The sequence below is a fragment of the Otolemur garnettii genome, unplaced genomic scaffold, assembly GCF_000181295.1.
Source record: "Otolemur garnettii isolate 467f Iridium unplaced genomic scaffold, OtoGar3 scaffold00161, whole genome shotgun sequence".
NCBI lineage: Eukaryota > Metazoa > Chordata > Mammalia > Primates > Galagidae > Otolemur > Otolemur garnettii.
Genome location: NW_003852556.1, coordinates 756,188 through 772,711, shown reverse-complemented (window position 1 = coordinate 772,711; position 16,524 = coordinate 756,188). Strand labels below are relative to the sequence as shown.

General features: G+C 46.9%; 2 protein-coding genes across 5 annotated transcripts in view; one reads left to right on the top strand and one right to left on the bottom strand.

Annotated features, from left to right (window-relative positions):
• The window catches only part of PCID2 (PCI domain containing 2), a 27,528-nt gene extending 21,682 nt beyond the window's left edge, over positions 1-5,846 (bottom strand). Inside the window, exons 1-2 of one of the 3 annotated variants that reach the window (XM_003799985.3) lie at positions 5,782-5,846; positions 744-833 (exon numbers count right to left, since the gene is read on the bottom strand). In XM_003799985.3, the coding sequence (XP_003800033.1) occupies positions 744-833; positions 5,782-5,817 (126 nt within the window). In that variant the 5' untranslated portion in view covers positions 5,818-5,846. Of the gene's footprint in view, positions 1-743; positions 834-5,305; positions 5,385-5,781 lie in introns of those variants that run through there. The other 2 variants (XM_012811519.2, XM_012811521.2) reach the window with 2 other exon arrangements.
• A 321-nt stretch (positions 5,847-6,167) lies between these two features.
• Positions 6,168-16,524, top strand: part of CUL4A (cullin 4A) — a 55,759-nt gene continuing 45,402 nt past the window's right edge. Inside the window, exons 1-2 of one of the 2 annotated variants that reach the window (XM_023519185.1) lie at positions 6,168-6,231; positions 7,359-7,474. Coding sequence is in view for 1 of the 2 variants with exons in the window: in XM_003799984.3 (XP_003800032.1) it covers positions 7,011-7,158; positions 7,359-7,474 (264 nt within the window). In the remaining variant the exon portion in view is untranslated. Of the gene's footprint in view, positions 6,232-6,877; positions 7,159-7,358; positions 7,475-16,524 lie in introns of those variants that run through there. The other variant, XM_003799984.3, reaches the window with a different exon arrangement.

Sequence of the window (16,524 nt, the reverse complement as noted above, 5' to 3'; positions counted from 1 at the left end):
GGGTCCAGGCTGGGGATTCGAACCCGCTACCTTAGGTGTACGTGGCTGGCGCCTTAGCCGGTTGAGCTATAGGTGCCGAGCCGGCAAATGCTTTCTATAAAAGGCCAGAAAATAAACATTTTAGGCTCTGCAGGCCATAGATCTCTGAGGAAAGGGCCACCTGGCTGCTGTAACAGGATAGCTGGAGCCAAAGCCATGCAAGCGAGCTCTGTGACACCACACAGACAGCCCAGGTGGGGCCTTAGTTACCCAGCCATCCCTGAACAAGAACTTTAGCAGAGATGCCTGTGGTGCGCAATGGTCTTAGGGCTGTGAGGACAGACCGGTGTGGACAGAGTCTAAACTCTCCCCCACTCTGGGTGACCCCAGATGTGACCTTACTTCTCCAGACCTCAGCAAACTATGCAGGAATCAAACATAGGAATAAGAGGTGCATGCCCCGGGGCAGGATGTGACACACAGTTCACACTCTGCAAGTGAACTGCCATTAACAAACTCTAAAGGAACTTTGACATTTTTAAGTAAGAGTGACAGCATTAGGTCAGCGCCTGTGGCTCAGGGAATAGAGCGCTGGCCCCATATACTAGGGGTGGTGGGTTCAAGTCCAGCCCTGACCAAAACTGCAAAAAAAAAAAAAAAATAGTGACATTAATTTTCTTTTATTCAAACTGAGTAATTTCTCTTAAGAAACCTGTTACTGCATATTTCTCCCTGACACCTGTGTGCATAACTCTTTCACCTACTTGAAGCCGTGGGTTTGCAACATGAGGATGCTTAAAAGACACCAACTCTGCACAAGAAGTTCCATCTCTAGTGTCGATTGCTTCATACACCTGAAACATTAGAAAGGGAAACCTGAGTTGAAAGTGAAACATTCTATTCTAACAGAATTCAAATGGTACACTGTAGACCACAAAAGTAATTTTCTCCTACATTGAAAGGAGTCAGAATAATCAAAGTGTATCAAGTCAAGACTCATTTTAGCCAGCAAACAAAAACTTTGTTTCAATATGGCATCTTCCAGAGGCAAGAAAACAAGCAAAGCAAACAAGTGTGTGCTATGTGGTTACTGCCGAGTGTTATGAAAACCCAGTCACAAAACCAAGTGTTTCTCTTCCACCTCTAGCCACAGGTATAAGACTCACCTCAAAGGTAAACAGGCAGAAACTGAGAGCCCTTACTGGTTTTGGGAAGAGGTTTGGCTTCCTCTTTACAATCACTGTGCTGGAGATCAACGTTTTGGAGTTTAAAATATTGCATTTGCCACCTGTCATCAGTGAGTAGGGAATGTGTGAGACATCTTGGGTGAGGAAGGACATTCTCCTGGGCCAAGGCAGGCAGGCTGTGGCTTCTTTGCTCACCATCCCATCAAGGCTGGAAATGAAGTGACCAGCCCCACCTAGGTGTAGGTCAGTTTTAGTCAGTTTATCCCAGTGAGGTCTTATCTTCCAAAGTCACCCTCCACACACCATGTGAGCAGGCCCAGCCATGGGAGACCCAAGGCAGACTCCCTCCCCGTCAAGCACAAAATCATCTCTGGGGCCTGCCACCTGCTCAGCTCTGCTCTCATCTGCCAGCTCAGCACAACAAGAACACAAGCTCAAGCCAAGAGTTCCCAAAACTGCCCCTACTTCTAGTTTCAGGCTCACAGCGCCCCTGTCCAGGGGGCCTTAGTCCTGAGAGCCCACTCAAGGACATGCCTCATTCTGGTGAACAGGGAGGCTACTGGTCATCCTGGAACATGATGCTCTTCATGTCTCCCAGGTCTCCAGAGTCCTCTCCCCAGGGGAAATCCATGGGTCACAGCAGGCTCAGAGTCACAGAACTGGGGCAAGTTCTCTGAAACGGAAGCGCACTCCAGTTGGAGAAAAACCAGGACACAGCAGTCACCAAGGGATCAAGGCCTAGAGTCAGATCTCCAGACCCAGCAGTGAGCAGTGTGGGCCCTGCTAGTATGTTCACCGGTCGGAGCTCATACCCCAGGAAGCTCCTCACCAGCAACCTCCCAGGGCACAGGGTTTCCTCTAGGGGTGACAAAAAAATTTCTGGAACTTGAGAACAGCAATGCTTGTACAATATTGTCAATGTACTTAACTGTATACTTTAAAATAGCTAAATGGTACATTTTAAGTTATGTGCATTTTATAGATGGGAGAGCTGCCATGGCACATCGAGCAAATGTGGAGCATCAGAATGGGGGCACTAAGTTAAGGAGTGTTTGGAGGTGTCCCTGCAGGAGAAGTTTTAGTAGGAGAGGCAGATGCTCAAACCATTTTCTTCAATAAAATAGCACAATTATCATTTACTGAGTTAATGCATTAACTGTGCATTTAGGGCCTTTTTAATTGGCACAACTCGTATGGATCCTACTTACAGATGGAGAGTCACAGCGGTTAGACATGTCCGAAGTCCCAATATTAGTAAAAACATGTATTATTAAAGTATTATTGTCTTTAAAGCCTATCCTCCCTTTGCTCTAGTAGAAAGTACAATATAAAAGAAAACAGATAAGAATCAGAAATGAAATAAAAAGTGACTGCCATAATCTAAGTAATAGATAATGAAGAGGTGGATCTGAGACAGTAGGAGATATAACTACTCCAGTAAAGCACTATCTGCAGACACTGAAGGAGAGAGGAGTCAACGATTTGCCCTGCCTCCTGGCTTTGATGACTGGCAAATGGTGTGTTACATTTGATACAGTTACATTGGTACCTATGCTCCTACACAATAAATTATACACATTGTATTACTATGTATAGGTCTAACAGGTTGCCATCCTCTGTCAAAGAGACATCTATTTTTTTTTAATATTCAAGAATCTATTAACATATACAATTTAAGTAGTAGGCCAATTCAACCAGGAATACTTTTCTCCATCAAAATGATAGAAGGGACTTTTTGAAGTCTCACATTAAGAGGTACTCTTGTCTTTTGTGAAGAGATTCAGGCACACATATCTTCAAAGATATCTATTCTGGGCCCATTCCCTATTCACGTTCCACTTTTCCACGGGTAATCCATTCCCTTCTCACTGTCCTTGTCATCAGCTGTACATCAAGGAGCCCCACATTTGTAAACCCAAACTTGTCTGTTCAACTCCAATCCACTTAACAGTAGAAGCTCTCTTACCAGTCTTACCTTTACCTGACTTAAATTGGAATGATGACTCTCTCCAAATCTTCCGTAAAATACACAGGCTGATGCCAGAGGCACAATACATCCTCAAACCTTTGCCACCTAAGGTATATGCGTTCCTCCTCAAATTTAATTTTGCTACCTATACAAGCTACGGATAATGTACTTTTAAGGTCACAAGTGAGATATGAATACAAAAGGGAGCAGTTGTTTCTCTATTAGCTAAATTGCATGCATTTAAAAGACTCATTGAAGATGAGGGTTTGTTTTTTTAAATAAAACTGGGTGTGGGGTAAAATAGTTAAAGATTAAGAAAAACACAAAGTTCTAGAGAGAGACTACATTCAAGTTCTCAAATAAACCAATATTGGAAAATGTTAGCTCCACAAACACAAGGGGAAAGTAGACATATCCTAAAGAAAAGGTCTTGGGCCTACATCAAAGATTGGCAAATGAATGTAAACTTGCATGTTTTTAATTGAAATAAAACTTTTTTCATGATCCTGGTGTTAACCAACCGTCTCAATTTATTAGGCCTAGACTAAGGTAGAAAAATACAAGTTAACTCCTGGTAAATTTCTGGGCCACAAGCCCTCAACAAAATGAAGTCTGATTCACTCCCAAGATAGATTGGAAAGTACTCACTGACTTCTTACTTCCCTGAGAAATGGACTAGGACAGGAGTCCTCAAACTTTTCAAACAGGGGGCCAGTTCACTGTCACTCAGACCACTGGAAGGCCAGACTGCGGGACCCAGGACGAGATGGCTGCTAAGCAGGACAGACAGTGGCAGCAAAAACACCCGGCGGGCTGGATAAATGTCCTTGGCAGGCCGCATGTGGCCCGTGGGCCGTAGTTTGAGGACGCCTGGACTAGGAGGTAACAACCGTCCCTGGACTGACCTTTAAGAAATACCAGGTGGGAAAGTACTGAAACACAGATGTATGACTAACTGCAAAACTCTGCTTCTGCACCGTGCTTGTTACCCTACCCGGATGCACCAGGGCAGCCTGCGTGCGGACCAGGATGCAGACCAAGCCTTAAAAATCCGACCCCTTAAACTCTAGGGGCTGCTCTCAGAAACCACATGTTGGGACACTGAGGGAGTCGCCAGGTGGCTCTTCAATAAAAGGACTCCTCTTTAAATTTGACTTGACTGGCAGTATGGTCTTTGAGAGACTCCTGGGTGTAACGAATTAACTCAGCAACTATTGCTCCCAATCACGTCAGACTACATTCAACTGTCAACTGGAGATCTTTAACTGGTTGTCAACAGTCACCACACACCTCAACTCCCTATGTCCAGAACTAAGTTTATTTTCCTCTCCATGTTCATTATACTAGTACTCTGCCATGTCCCGCCACCCATTTTTTGGAGACAGAGTCTCACTCTGTTGCCCTCAACAGAGGAACATGGCCTCATAGCTCACAGCCACCTCAAACTCAGGCTTCCAGTGACTCTCTTGCTTCAGCCACCCCAGTAGCTGGGACTATAGGCGCCACCACAATGCCTGGTTAATTTTTTTTTTTTTTTTTTTTTAGTAGAGACGGGGTCTCACTCAGCTGGTCTCCAGGCAATCCACTCCCCTCAGCCTAGGAGAGTGCTAGGATTACAGGTTGAAGACACTGTGCCTGGCCCACCCACATATTCTTAATCAGCAAGTCCTAGTAAAGTTTCCTTCAAATATTTTTAAAACCTATTCTCTATTTTTCCTCTTCTTATTACCACAGCCTTATTCTGAGGATTTTGTATTTATTTATTTTAGACAGTCTCACTTTGTCACCCTGGGGTAGAGTGTCCTGGCATCATAGCTCACGGCAACCTCAAACTCTTGGGCTCCAGTGACTCCCTTGCCTCAGCCACCCCAGTGGCTGCGACTACAGGCGCCCGCCACAACACCAGGTTATTGAGGTGGGCTCTGGGCTCAGGCTGGTCTTCAATCTGTGAGCTCAAGCAATCCACCCACCTCGGCCTCCCAGAGTGCTAGGGTTACAGGTGTGAGCCACCGCGCCCAGACTATAGATCAGCATCATTTAGTGGAAAAACTGCGAGCTTTGAATACAGAAATATCTGTGTTTCAAATGTGCTTCTGCCATTTACAGGCTGTATGAACAAAACCGCGTAAGGTACATTTACCAAAAAACGTAACATGCGCAATGTGCTTACAACAGAGAAGCGTACTAAAGGACTAGTGGCCTGAACTCGGACTGCAGTAGCGTCATCTCCATCTCCTACGCCAGAGCCTCCTCAAAGTCATCCCCCTTCCTTCCACCGGTGTCCAACCGAAACAACGGAACCAATTAAGCCGTCGGCGTGGAGTCCTGACCCTTCAGACCCACTGGGCAGCGACCGCAGGAGAGACTACACGTGTGTCTGCGTAAATCGCGAGCGCTCCCCATCCTGCGGACACGAGCTCCGAGACGCAGCCCACACCGCCCCCCCAGCACGGCGGTCCAGCAGAAGGGACCCGCGGCAGCGCCTCCGGCCCGGCCTGCCGCTCTCACGTCTGCCCGCCGTCGCCGCCCATCGGAGACCCGGGCAGGAAAAGGCAGCGAGCGAGGCGGCGGGGAAGAGGCCTAAGGGTCGGAGGCCAGAGGCGGGACCAACACTCACCGCATTGCGCTTCCCCAACCGACACGTACCTGCTGCAGGTACTGATTGATCGTGATGTGCGCCATGGCGGTGAGCCCCGCCCACCAGCAAGCGGTTCCCGTCGCTTTCGTCACTTCCGGCCAGGGGTCCGTCTCCAGCCCGGCGCCCCCGGCCCCATCTTCCCCTGCACTTTGGTTCCAGCGGGCGAGAGCGCGCGGCAGCGCAACCCCGGGGCCGGCTCGGCGACGCGCTCGGGCTGAGGCCGGGGGTGTTAGCACTGGGTCCCCGCCCTCTCGGCCCGCTGCCTGCAGGTCTTCTCGCGTTTGGGCTCGCCAGGGCTGAGGGGTTTGGGGTTCAGCGGCGAGGGTAGCCACACGGAGCAGCTGCCTTTCACTCCGCTGACCCCACGACTGTCGCCTGTGAGAAAACGAGCCCCTCAGGATGCTCCGCGCGCCCCCAAGCCCTAAAGGGGACCTCCAGGCGCGACCCCGAACCTTAAGGTGGGGGTGTCTCGGCTCGTCCTCGCGCCCTTAGGTGCGGCGGGGCTCCCTAACTTGGGGTAGTCCGGCACACCTCAGATCCATAATTGGGGAAGATTGTCCCGGCGCGCCCCCGCTCCCCTAATGGACAGGCGGTCGCGGCACACCCCCAAGTGGGGGAGTTGTCTGGGAGCCCCGAGCCCTAGTTTGGGGGTACCCTGGCACATTTCCAACACCTAAGGGGGGCTTCCCGGGGCAGCTCCGAGCTCCTTAAGGATGGGAGATTGTCCTGGCGCGCCCCCGAGCCTCTAAAGGGGGGCGTCGCAGCGCACCCGCAGCCCTAACGGGGTATCTGGCGCTCTCCGGAGCTCTGGGGTGGGGGTGGGGGGTCCAGAGACCCAGCTTGCACCCGAGCTCGGGGCAGGGTGTCCTGGCTCGCTCCCGAGCTCGGGGAGGTGGGTGGGGGTCCCGGCTCGCTCCCGAGCTCGGGGAGGGGGCTGGGAGTCCCGGCGCGCCGCCGAGCTCAGATGGGGGTTGAGGGTCGCGGCGCGTCCCCGAGCTCGAGGGGGGTGGGGTCGCGGCGCGTCCCCGAGCTCGGTGGGGGCGGGGGGGCGTCCCTGCGCGCCCCCGAGCCCTCCGGAGGCGGTTGGGCCTCCAGGCCGCGGGCGCGCGGGGCGGGCACCGGGGCGGACGGGGCGGAGCGGGCGGACCGCGGCGGACTGGGTGGGCCGGCCGGGCGGAGACGGGCCGGGGCGAGCGGGCGGAGCGGGGCGGGCGGGCGCGGCGGTTCCGGCCCAGCCATGGCGGACGAGGCCCCGCGGAAAGGCAGCTTCTCGGCGCTCGTGGGCCGCACCAACGGCCTCACCAAGCCCGCGGCGCTGGCCTCCGGCCCCGCCAAGCCGGGGGGCGCGGGCGGCTCCAAGAAGCTGGTCATCAAGAACTTCCGAGGTGGGTGCGGGGCGCTGGGCCGGCGCGTGGTCGGCGGGACCTGCGGGAGGGCTCCCCGGGCGGGGGCCTGCCGGGCCGGGGACCCGGGCGCGGAGAACCTCCGCGTCCGAGGCCGTGGCGCGCTGGGCCCGAGAGGCCGCCCTGGGCCGCGGGCGCCTCGGGCGCTTTCCGAGCGCGCGGCTCTGGTTCTGGACCCGCAGACAGACCCCGGCTGCCCGACAACTACACGCAGGACACGTGGCAGAAGCTCCGCGAGGCCGTGCGGGCCGTCCAGAGCAGCACGTCGGTCCGGTGCAACCTGGAGGAGCTGTACCAGGTGAGCACGGGTCAGGGGTGCTCGCGGCCCGGCGGAATGTTTGTCTGGCGTTCGGGCCTGAGCGGCTTAGACAGGTATTTGAAGTTATCCCATTATGGAAGGGAAGGAGGTGTGTTTCTGAGAGCCACGTGACGAATATTTTCCAAGTATGCAGCAAATTATTACAATTCCATTTACAAAACTCTCACTCTTTCACCTGGCGGTATGGTTTGTTATCTGCGTGTTACATTCAGGTTTTACGTTTAGATCTAGGATCTTTGTGGAGTGAATTTTTGTGTGTGTTGTGAGGTATAAATCAAAACTCAATGTTTTCCTTAAAAACGTGCAGTTCCAGTGCCGTTTGTTGTAGACTCTTTTGGGTATTAACCTAAGGTACCAGGTACCCCGCACCCACCTCGGAAGGCTTGAGGTTTTTAAAAATACAAAAAGTACAATAATGGAAATTTAAATCACCTGTATTTTCATTGCCCAGAGAAAACTACTGTTCTACTGTTGACAGGTTGGTTAGTGTGCGTGCATACCTTCTTTGTGTTAATTTAAGTGTGTGAGTTGACTTTTTAATTTAGTTTTAATGAGATATAATATACATAAAATGTACACCTTATAAGTTTAACAGATGTATACAGGTGTGTGACCAGCAGCACTGTCAGAATGTAAAATATTTCCATTACCATAGAAAGTTCCCAAGACCCCTTTGTGGTCAGTTCCCGCCCCTGACACCTACCCTTAGCAATCCCTGATTTGCTTTCTGTCATTGGTTCTTTTTTGCCATTTCTAGACTCCATCTAATTGGCATTTTACAACCTTTTATATCTGCTTTCTTTCACTTAGGATAGTGTTTTCAGATTCCATGTGATAACTTTTTTTTTTTTTTGAGACAGATTCTCACTTTGTTACCCTTGTAGAGTGCTGTGGCATCACAGCTCACAGAAACCTCAGATTCTTGAGCTCAAAGTGATCCTCTTGCCTCAGCCTCCCTGGTAGCTGGGACTACATGTGCCTGCTACAATGCCCAGTTATTTTTTTTAGAAATAGGGCCTTGCACTTGCTCGGGCTGGTCTTGAACTCCTGAGCTCAGGCAGTTCACTGGCATTACCCTCCCAGAGTGCTGGGATTATAGGCCTGAGCCACCTCGCCTGGCCAGCAACTTCTTTTTGTTACCAAGCAGTGTGGGGATGCCACAGTTGGCTTATCTAGTCACAGTTAATGGGTATCCAGGTTTTAGTTTTCAGAAGTACAGCTGCTATGAACAATAGCATTTTTTTTTTTTTTTTGCAGTTTTTTGGCCAGGGCCGGGTTTGAACCCACCACCTCTGGTATATGGGGCCGGCGCCCTAATCCTTGAGCCACAGGCATCACCCAACATTAGTATTCTTGGGGTGAACATATATTCTGTTTCCTCTCAGGGTAACATGTACGTTAGGGGCTTATGGAAAGTGCTAGGTTTACCTCTGTAAGAAATTTCTTGTGTATCAAAGAGCCTGCACCATTTTGCATCTCATCCAGCAGTGCATGAGAGTTCCAGTTGTATGCTTTTTAATTTTAGCTATTCTCATAGGTGCATGGTGGAATTTCATTGTGGTTTTAATTGCATTTCCTGGTTGATGGTATTAAGCATCTTTTCATGTGTTCATTTGCCATTCTGTGTGTCCTCTTTAATGGTCTATTCACATCTTCTGCTAGTTTTTTATTGGGTTGTTATTTTTGAGTGTTGGAGTTTATTACATATTCTGGAGAATACAAGTCACACCACATAGTGGCCTTGTAAACACATTCTTCCAGTCTGCAGTTTGTCTTCTGATTCTCTTAACCAAGTCCTTGGAAGAACGGTAGTTTTAAATTGTGAAGCCAAATGTATCAATTTCTTCTTTAATTGTGCTTTTCATGTCTAAGAAATCTTTGCCTAATAAAAGATAGGCGAAGATAATTAATTATTTGGTATTTTCTTCTAGACATTTTAGAGTCTTAGGTTTTCCATTTAGGTTTATGACCTATGTCGAGTTAATTTTTGTGTATATTGTGAGGTATAAATCAAAATTCAGTGTTTTCCTTGTAAATGTGCAGTTGTTCCAGTGCCATTTGTTGTAGACTGTTCCTTCCCCTACAGAATTGCCTTTGCTCCCTTGTCAAAAAATCAGCTGTCCACATAGGAGTGGGTGGAACTAGTTCTGAAATAGGGATGGCCTTCTATCTCTGTCCCTTTCAAAGTTGTTTTGGCTATTCTTTGTCCTTTGTATTTCCATACAAGTTTTAGAATGTGTTTTTCAGTTACTACCATAAAGTATACTAGGGTTTTGGTTGAGATTATATAGACTCTAGGTCAATGAGAGGATATTAGGTGTGCCAAGAAAAATTTTAAAGATCAGTATTTTTGAAAGAAGTTCAAAGCACAGTAAGTATGTTCTTTTTTTTTGATCAATGTAATCTGAGTGTGCCATGAGATAGAAAGGTTGAAAAACACTGCTCTGATCAGTGCCTAAAATAGGATAATTGATGTCTTTACAATATTGAGTGTATCGATAACAGCAGCTCACCATTTAGTCTTTTAAATTTCTGTTTTCTAATTTCTGTACATTAAGTTTTACACATTTCTTATTAAATTTATTCCTAAGCATTTCATGTTTTTATGGCATTACAAATGGCATTTTAACTTCTCATTTTTGATTCTTGCTATTATATGTAAATACAATTGATTTCCATATATTTATCTTGTATCCTTCTGTCTTGCTAACCTCACTTATTTCTGGTGGATTTTGTGTAGATTCTATGAGATGTTCTACCTAGACAGTCATGTCTTCTTTGAACAGAGATAGTTTTACTACTTCCTTTCTGTTCTGCTTTACTATGTTGTCTGGAATCTGTGGTACACTTGTTAATGGCAGTGGGAAGAGTGGGCATCCTGGTCTTGTTCTGACGTTGGGGGAAATCGCACTCTTTGACCTTTGAGTACTGTGTTAGTTATGGGTTTTCCATGAATACCAGTTATCTGCTTGAAAATGTTGCCTTCTGTTCCTAGTTTCCTGTGAGTTTTATGAGAAGTAAACATTGAATTTTGTCAAATGCTTTTTCTGCATCTATTGAGATGATCAAATGAGTTTTGTTTCTTAGTTTAACTGATGGATTTTGCAACTATTAAACTATTAAATCTTCCATTCCTGGGATAGACCCTACACAGTCATGATGTGTTATCTGTTTTTGCATATTGGATTCATTTTGGAAACATTTTGTTTAAATGTTGCTTCTGTGACCTCAGGGGTACAGGTGTTGTCTCTTGTATTTTTGTCAGTTTTGGTATCAAAGGAATGCTGGCCTTATAAATTTCCTCTTTTTCATTTTCTAGAACAATTTTTATAGAATTGATATTATTTTTTCCTTAGATATTTGAGAGAATTCCCTGATGGAGCCACTGTGGAGAGGTTTTAAACTGAACTTTCTTGAGTAGATGCAGAGCTGTTTGGGTGGCCTTGTATTTTCCAGTCCACTATCTGCAATGTCTAATCTTCTGTTAATTTTCCATCTGGTGTAGTTTTCATCTCACACATTATTTTCCTCCCTGGCTGTTTAGTTTAAATCTGTTTCATGTCTTCTGTGTTTCTACTTTTCAAATTGGAAGCAGTGATAGTAAGTATTTTATTAAACTTATCTGCTAATTCTGTCCTCTCAGTCAGTTCTGGGCTGGTTTTGACTGATTGATTTTTCTCTTCATTAACAAATTTTATTTTCATACTCCTATGCATGTCTGATAATCTTTGATCAGATGTCCAGTGTTGTGATTTTTTAACTTGTGTGTTGGATATTTTTGTATTCCTATAAATATTCTTGGCCTTTGTTCTTGGCGCAGTTAAATTATTTGGAAAACAGGTAGATCTCTTTTTCTAAGATTTGTCAAGCAGGGCTAGAGTACTGTCGTGTCCAAGGCGGTGTCCCCAACTTGGAGGTGAGGCTTGCCTGAATGCCCTGCCCTGAGGTCTTCTTGTTCTGGCCAGTTCTTTCTCTGGTTTGGGGGTTCCTCACACAGGAGAATGCAGGTTGCACTCTTCCAATGCTCATGGCGTCCCTTGGGGTCTCCTCATGGTACGTGTCCAGGGTCCTGTGTGGCCCTATTGCTCTGTTCCAGGCCCTCATCCTACACAGTCACGTAGGGGCTGCCTGAAAGCCCAGAAGCCCTGTGTAGGAAGCCTGGGCAGTTAGGGTGTCTGTGCTCCCACCACTTAGACGTAGTCCCTTACAGCCTGTGCCCATTTCTTTTAAAGTGGTGCTTCGTATATGTCACTTGGCTTTCTGTTCCCTTCTGGCAGAAGGTTGATTCCCCCCCTCCTCACTCTGTCTTGACCAGCAGCGGAAGTCCTGCTGGGTCTTTGAAATAATAAAATATGCCTTACCACAGGCAGCGCCTGTGGCTCAGTGGGTAGGATGCCAGCCCCATATACCAAGGGTGGCAGGTTCAAACCCAGCCCCAACCAAACTGCAACAAAAAGTAGCTGCGCATTGTGGCAAGCACCTGTCATCCCAGCTACTCGGGAGACTGAGGCAAGAGAATCGCCTAAACTCAGGAGTTGGAGGTTGCTATGAGCTAGTGATGCCATGGCACTCTACCGAGGGTGATAGAGTAAAACTCTGTCTCTACCAAAATACACACACATATACGTACATATGTATGTATAGGCCTTACCACTAAGGCCTCTTACTACTCTTTTCCTGAAGACTTGAAGCTCTGGTGTCTGCAGCCTCATTGTTTTTTCTTAAAATAGTGGAGTCACTTTGCTGTCACTTATACAGTGTCCATAGTAAAACAGTGACTGCAGATACTCCGTGAACTGTGTTCCCACATGCCCTGGTTGTCTGTCCTGAAGTCCCAAGGCCGGGGGTGATGACCACAAAATGCCAGTCACTGCTTTTTCTGAGATGAGACCTCATGGGCTCCCGCGGTATCTCGGAGGTGACGCTCGGCAAGGCACACAGGAACTGTTGGTCTCAGGGGTGTATGCAGCTGGTCCTCTCTCAGGGCAGGCAGACTTCTGCCCCCAGTGGAGTCTGAGTGCACTGCTGACACGCACTGCTTCCGATCTTCTGGAAGCAAGTTAGAGAAACAATGAGAAAAGTAAAATGAAGGGATTTATCTGATGAAGTAGGTGGTACATTTGACCTGGCATTTATTCAAAATAAAGTCTGTTTTTGCTTAGGTGGTACATGTGGTGTATACTTTGGTGAGAGTTGGTACTTTCACGAAGATTCTTTGGCACAGTTTGAAAGGTTTTGGTTTTGTGTTTTGTTTTGCTCAGTCTCTGCCGAGTAAGGTCTCTTACTCCTTGTGAAGGCAGCTTCCTACCCTATAAACATTGTCACTTGCTGTGTGTCTGCTTCAGCCAGATTGTTGTTTCTGTTATTGTCTGATTTAAAAAGGCGGATTCAAAGTATAGTGATGAAAGTCCTTGCACACATCCCTCCCTGTCGTTTTCCTCCTATAATGTGAGTAGGAGAATATTTTGAATGCATAGAGATTTTCCTGCTTGTTTTAAAGGTAGGCATTTAGGTCTGTGATAACTAATTTCCTAAAGGAGCACTTCTGTGGCTCTTAAGTTTCAGTCCTACTCATCAGCTTAATGACATAACAAAGCTGAAGACTATGTTTCAAGAAGAGTTTCAGAGAGAAGCTAACTGTTGATTTCAGCTAGGAGGATCAAACCTCTGAGGGCAGGCGCAGTGGCTCACGCCTGAATCCCAGCACTCTGGGAGGCTGAGGTGAGATGATCGCTTGAGGTCAGGAGTTCAAGACCAGCCTGAGCAAGAGCAAGACACGGTCTCTATTAAAGATAGAAAAACTAGCTGGCATAATAGTAGGTGCCTGTAGTCTCAGGTGTTTGGGAGGCTGACGTGAGAGGATCGCTTGAGCCTGGGAGTTTGACGTTGCTGTGAGCTATGGTGATGCCCCTATACTCTACCAGGGGCGACAGAGCAAGACCCTGTCTCAAAAAAAAAAAAAAATACTCTCAGAAAGGACTGTGATATCTGAAGAAAGCCACACCTGCCATTCCTCAGTCACAGAGTAGCGTCTCTGAAATCTCTGTTCTGGTGATAACTCAGCGGAGGAGAATGGTAGTGGAGTTAGATAGGAAATGTGCTGATAGGATTGCTAGCACTGTCCAGAAAAAAGCAAAAAGGCCCAGAAAGTGGTGGGCAAAGAGACACATTATTTGATGGACCAATTTGAGAAAGTAAATTAATCAAGAGTGAATTCAGCGCTTTAAGTTAATCAGAAACAGAAAGGAAAATGTGCAGACTGGAATGTATCAGTCTTAGCCGAGCACCGCGGCTCACACCTGTAATCCCAGCACTTCGGGAGGTCAAGGAGGGAAGATCTCTCGAGCCCAGGAGTTCGAAACCAGCCTGAACAACATAGCAAGACCCCATCTCTACAAAATACATAAATCTAGATAGATAGATACAAGCCTAAGAGAAAGGATTTCATAATTCAGCAGCTTTCATCTTTCAGTAAAGGTAGTGGTTGGAGTAGTTTCCTCCTGTAACTCTGGAGCAGAGCTTTGGCCTACCTGCCACACTGGTGACACAGCCAGCAGCCACCTTGCCCTTACAGCTGTTGCCTTAGGACGCCTCCTTTGTTTCCTCTCACTGGAGTCTGAGTCCTCATTTAGTTTCCATCTTGTTTTTTACATTTTTCATTCAGGCTAGAGCCTGGGGTCAAGCGAGGTCAGAGAGCGCTCCCCTCTGGACTGAGGGGTGCTTGAGTGCACAGTGTAGACAGCCCTGGAGCAGTCCCCAGCGGCTCCCGTGGGGCTGGCCTCCTGACTTGTGCTGTGAGTGAAGAGCGTGGCTGTGCCCTGTGGCCTGACCCTGCAGTCCAGCTGCCCTGCTGTAACAGGGTGTGTTCCAGGAGCAGCGGGGCCTGTCGTTTGTGTGCCTTCATTTCTCCCCCTTCTGCATCGGTAACTTCTGGCACCTGCATTGTTTCCTTGATTTGAGTATGTGATAGTTTTCTAACATCAACTTTAGTCCTGAGGATCTTTACAGGAAACAGACCACCTTCCAGAAGTGGCTGCCCTGACTCATCTTACCCCAGGGCTCATTGCACTGTCTTATTCTGTTCCACACCGAGGGCAAGATTGCTCTTGTCCACCGGAAGCGTTTTGTTTAAGTAGCAGTGAATACACTCTAGTGGCAGCTCGACACTATTAATAGACGAGCATTTGACACTCACGTGCATGCCTCCTTTATTTTAATATACTCAACTCTGCCCAGACAATCATTTGAAGAACCTACTGATTAGAATGTAGCCACACTATGAGAAGAGACTAGAATGGGAGAAAGTGAAAACTTGGCCAAGTTTACACAGGAAAACATCTTTGTACGAATAGGAGTGGAGTCCAAATGCTGTTTTTTTCTCCACCTCTAATTATTGGAGTAAATTCTTTTTCTCGGGGATGATTCTGTAGAATGCTCATGGCCAGAGCCTACTGCCATAAAGTGCACTGTCCCCATCTGATTGAGTATTTTATCCTTGCAGAGAGCGTGTTTCTAAGTCTCAAAATAAGAGTATTCTCAAAATTTTACTCTGGGGAGGGAAGGCTCCTGTGTCGTGCTTCTTCTGTAACAGTAGAAAAGGTCTCCCGGGACGCCAGCCAGCAAGGAGGTGGCCGGGTTGGTGGAGAGAGAGGGACACAGCCCGTCTTCCTTCTGAGGTAGCTGAGGCACTGTGATGAGGGGCCACGGCAGGACTGAGCACTTAGCAAACCTGTCACCCCGGAGTTCCCGAGATCCCCACATTCTCAATTTTAAAAACAAAATATATCTCAGTGTGCTTCATGTAAATGGTGTATGCCAGGCAAGATAAAGAGTTGCTGATAGGGGTCGAGCTTTAGTTTTCTGTTGTCGTCTCCCGAAGCAGACAAGTGGAGGGCTAAAACTAAAACACAAGGCGTGTGAGATGTTTCAACCAGGAAAAGATTCTTCTAAGGACATCGATTTTGGTTTAGGACTTAAAGCATCCAGAAAATGGTCCTAATGAGTAACTCTTCCGTGAAGGTCATGTGTTGCTAAGCTTCTTTTGATTTTTTTTTACCAAAGATAGTATATTTTCCTCATATATTGTATAAAAAGATTTATTTTTTTCATAATTATGTTTGTGGGGCTCACTGTTGATTAACTACTGCAGCAAAACCTTTGCCATGAGGTTATCCTGGTTGTTTGAAGAGAGAAAAGGATAGTATGTCTTTGAATGATAAAGATGTGGAATACTAAGTGAGGAAATTGAATGTGGGTATGGAGTGTGGATAGGAATTCCTTATTTCTATGGTAAGACAAAATGCAGGGGAAGGTCTGTATTCTCCTGATATTATGTTGATGATAAACATGCTAGAAAACAGGATTATAATTGTTTGTCGTTCCTCACTCCCTTTTGATCTTTGTAAATATGCGTGTCTTTTATGTTATAGTAGCTACTGTATTTATCTTAGTGTTGTTAGGAGAACTTTATGTTACGAGAACAATATGCTCTCCTAATATTTATTATGCTAGGATATATATAAGCATTACTGTAATAAATGCCTTTAAAAAACTTTAATTTGCCTTTATTCCTAGGGAGGATATTGTATTTGAGTTAAATTCAGATTCTTTTTCTTTTTTTTTTTTTTTGATACAGAGTCTCACTCTATCCCACTGGGTAGAGTGCTGTGGTGTCATGGCTCATAACTGTTGAGCTCATGTGATCCTCTTGCCTCAGCCTCCTGAGTGGCTACCCACCACAATGCCTGGCTACTTTTTCTGTTTTTGTAGAGGTAGGGTCTCGCTCTTGTTCAGGCTGGTCTCGAACTCCTGAGCTTAGGCAGTCCACCCAGCTGAGCCTCCTAGAGTGTTGGGCTTACAGGTGTAAGAATTCAGAATCTTTATTGAAAGTGTTTACTTTGTATGTATATCCCTACAATTTTTAAATGGCTCAAAACTTTTTAATATAAAAACCACTTTTCTTGGCTCAGTGCCTGTGGCTCGAGTGGCTAGGGCACCAGCCACATACACCTAAGGTGGCGGGTTCGAAT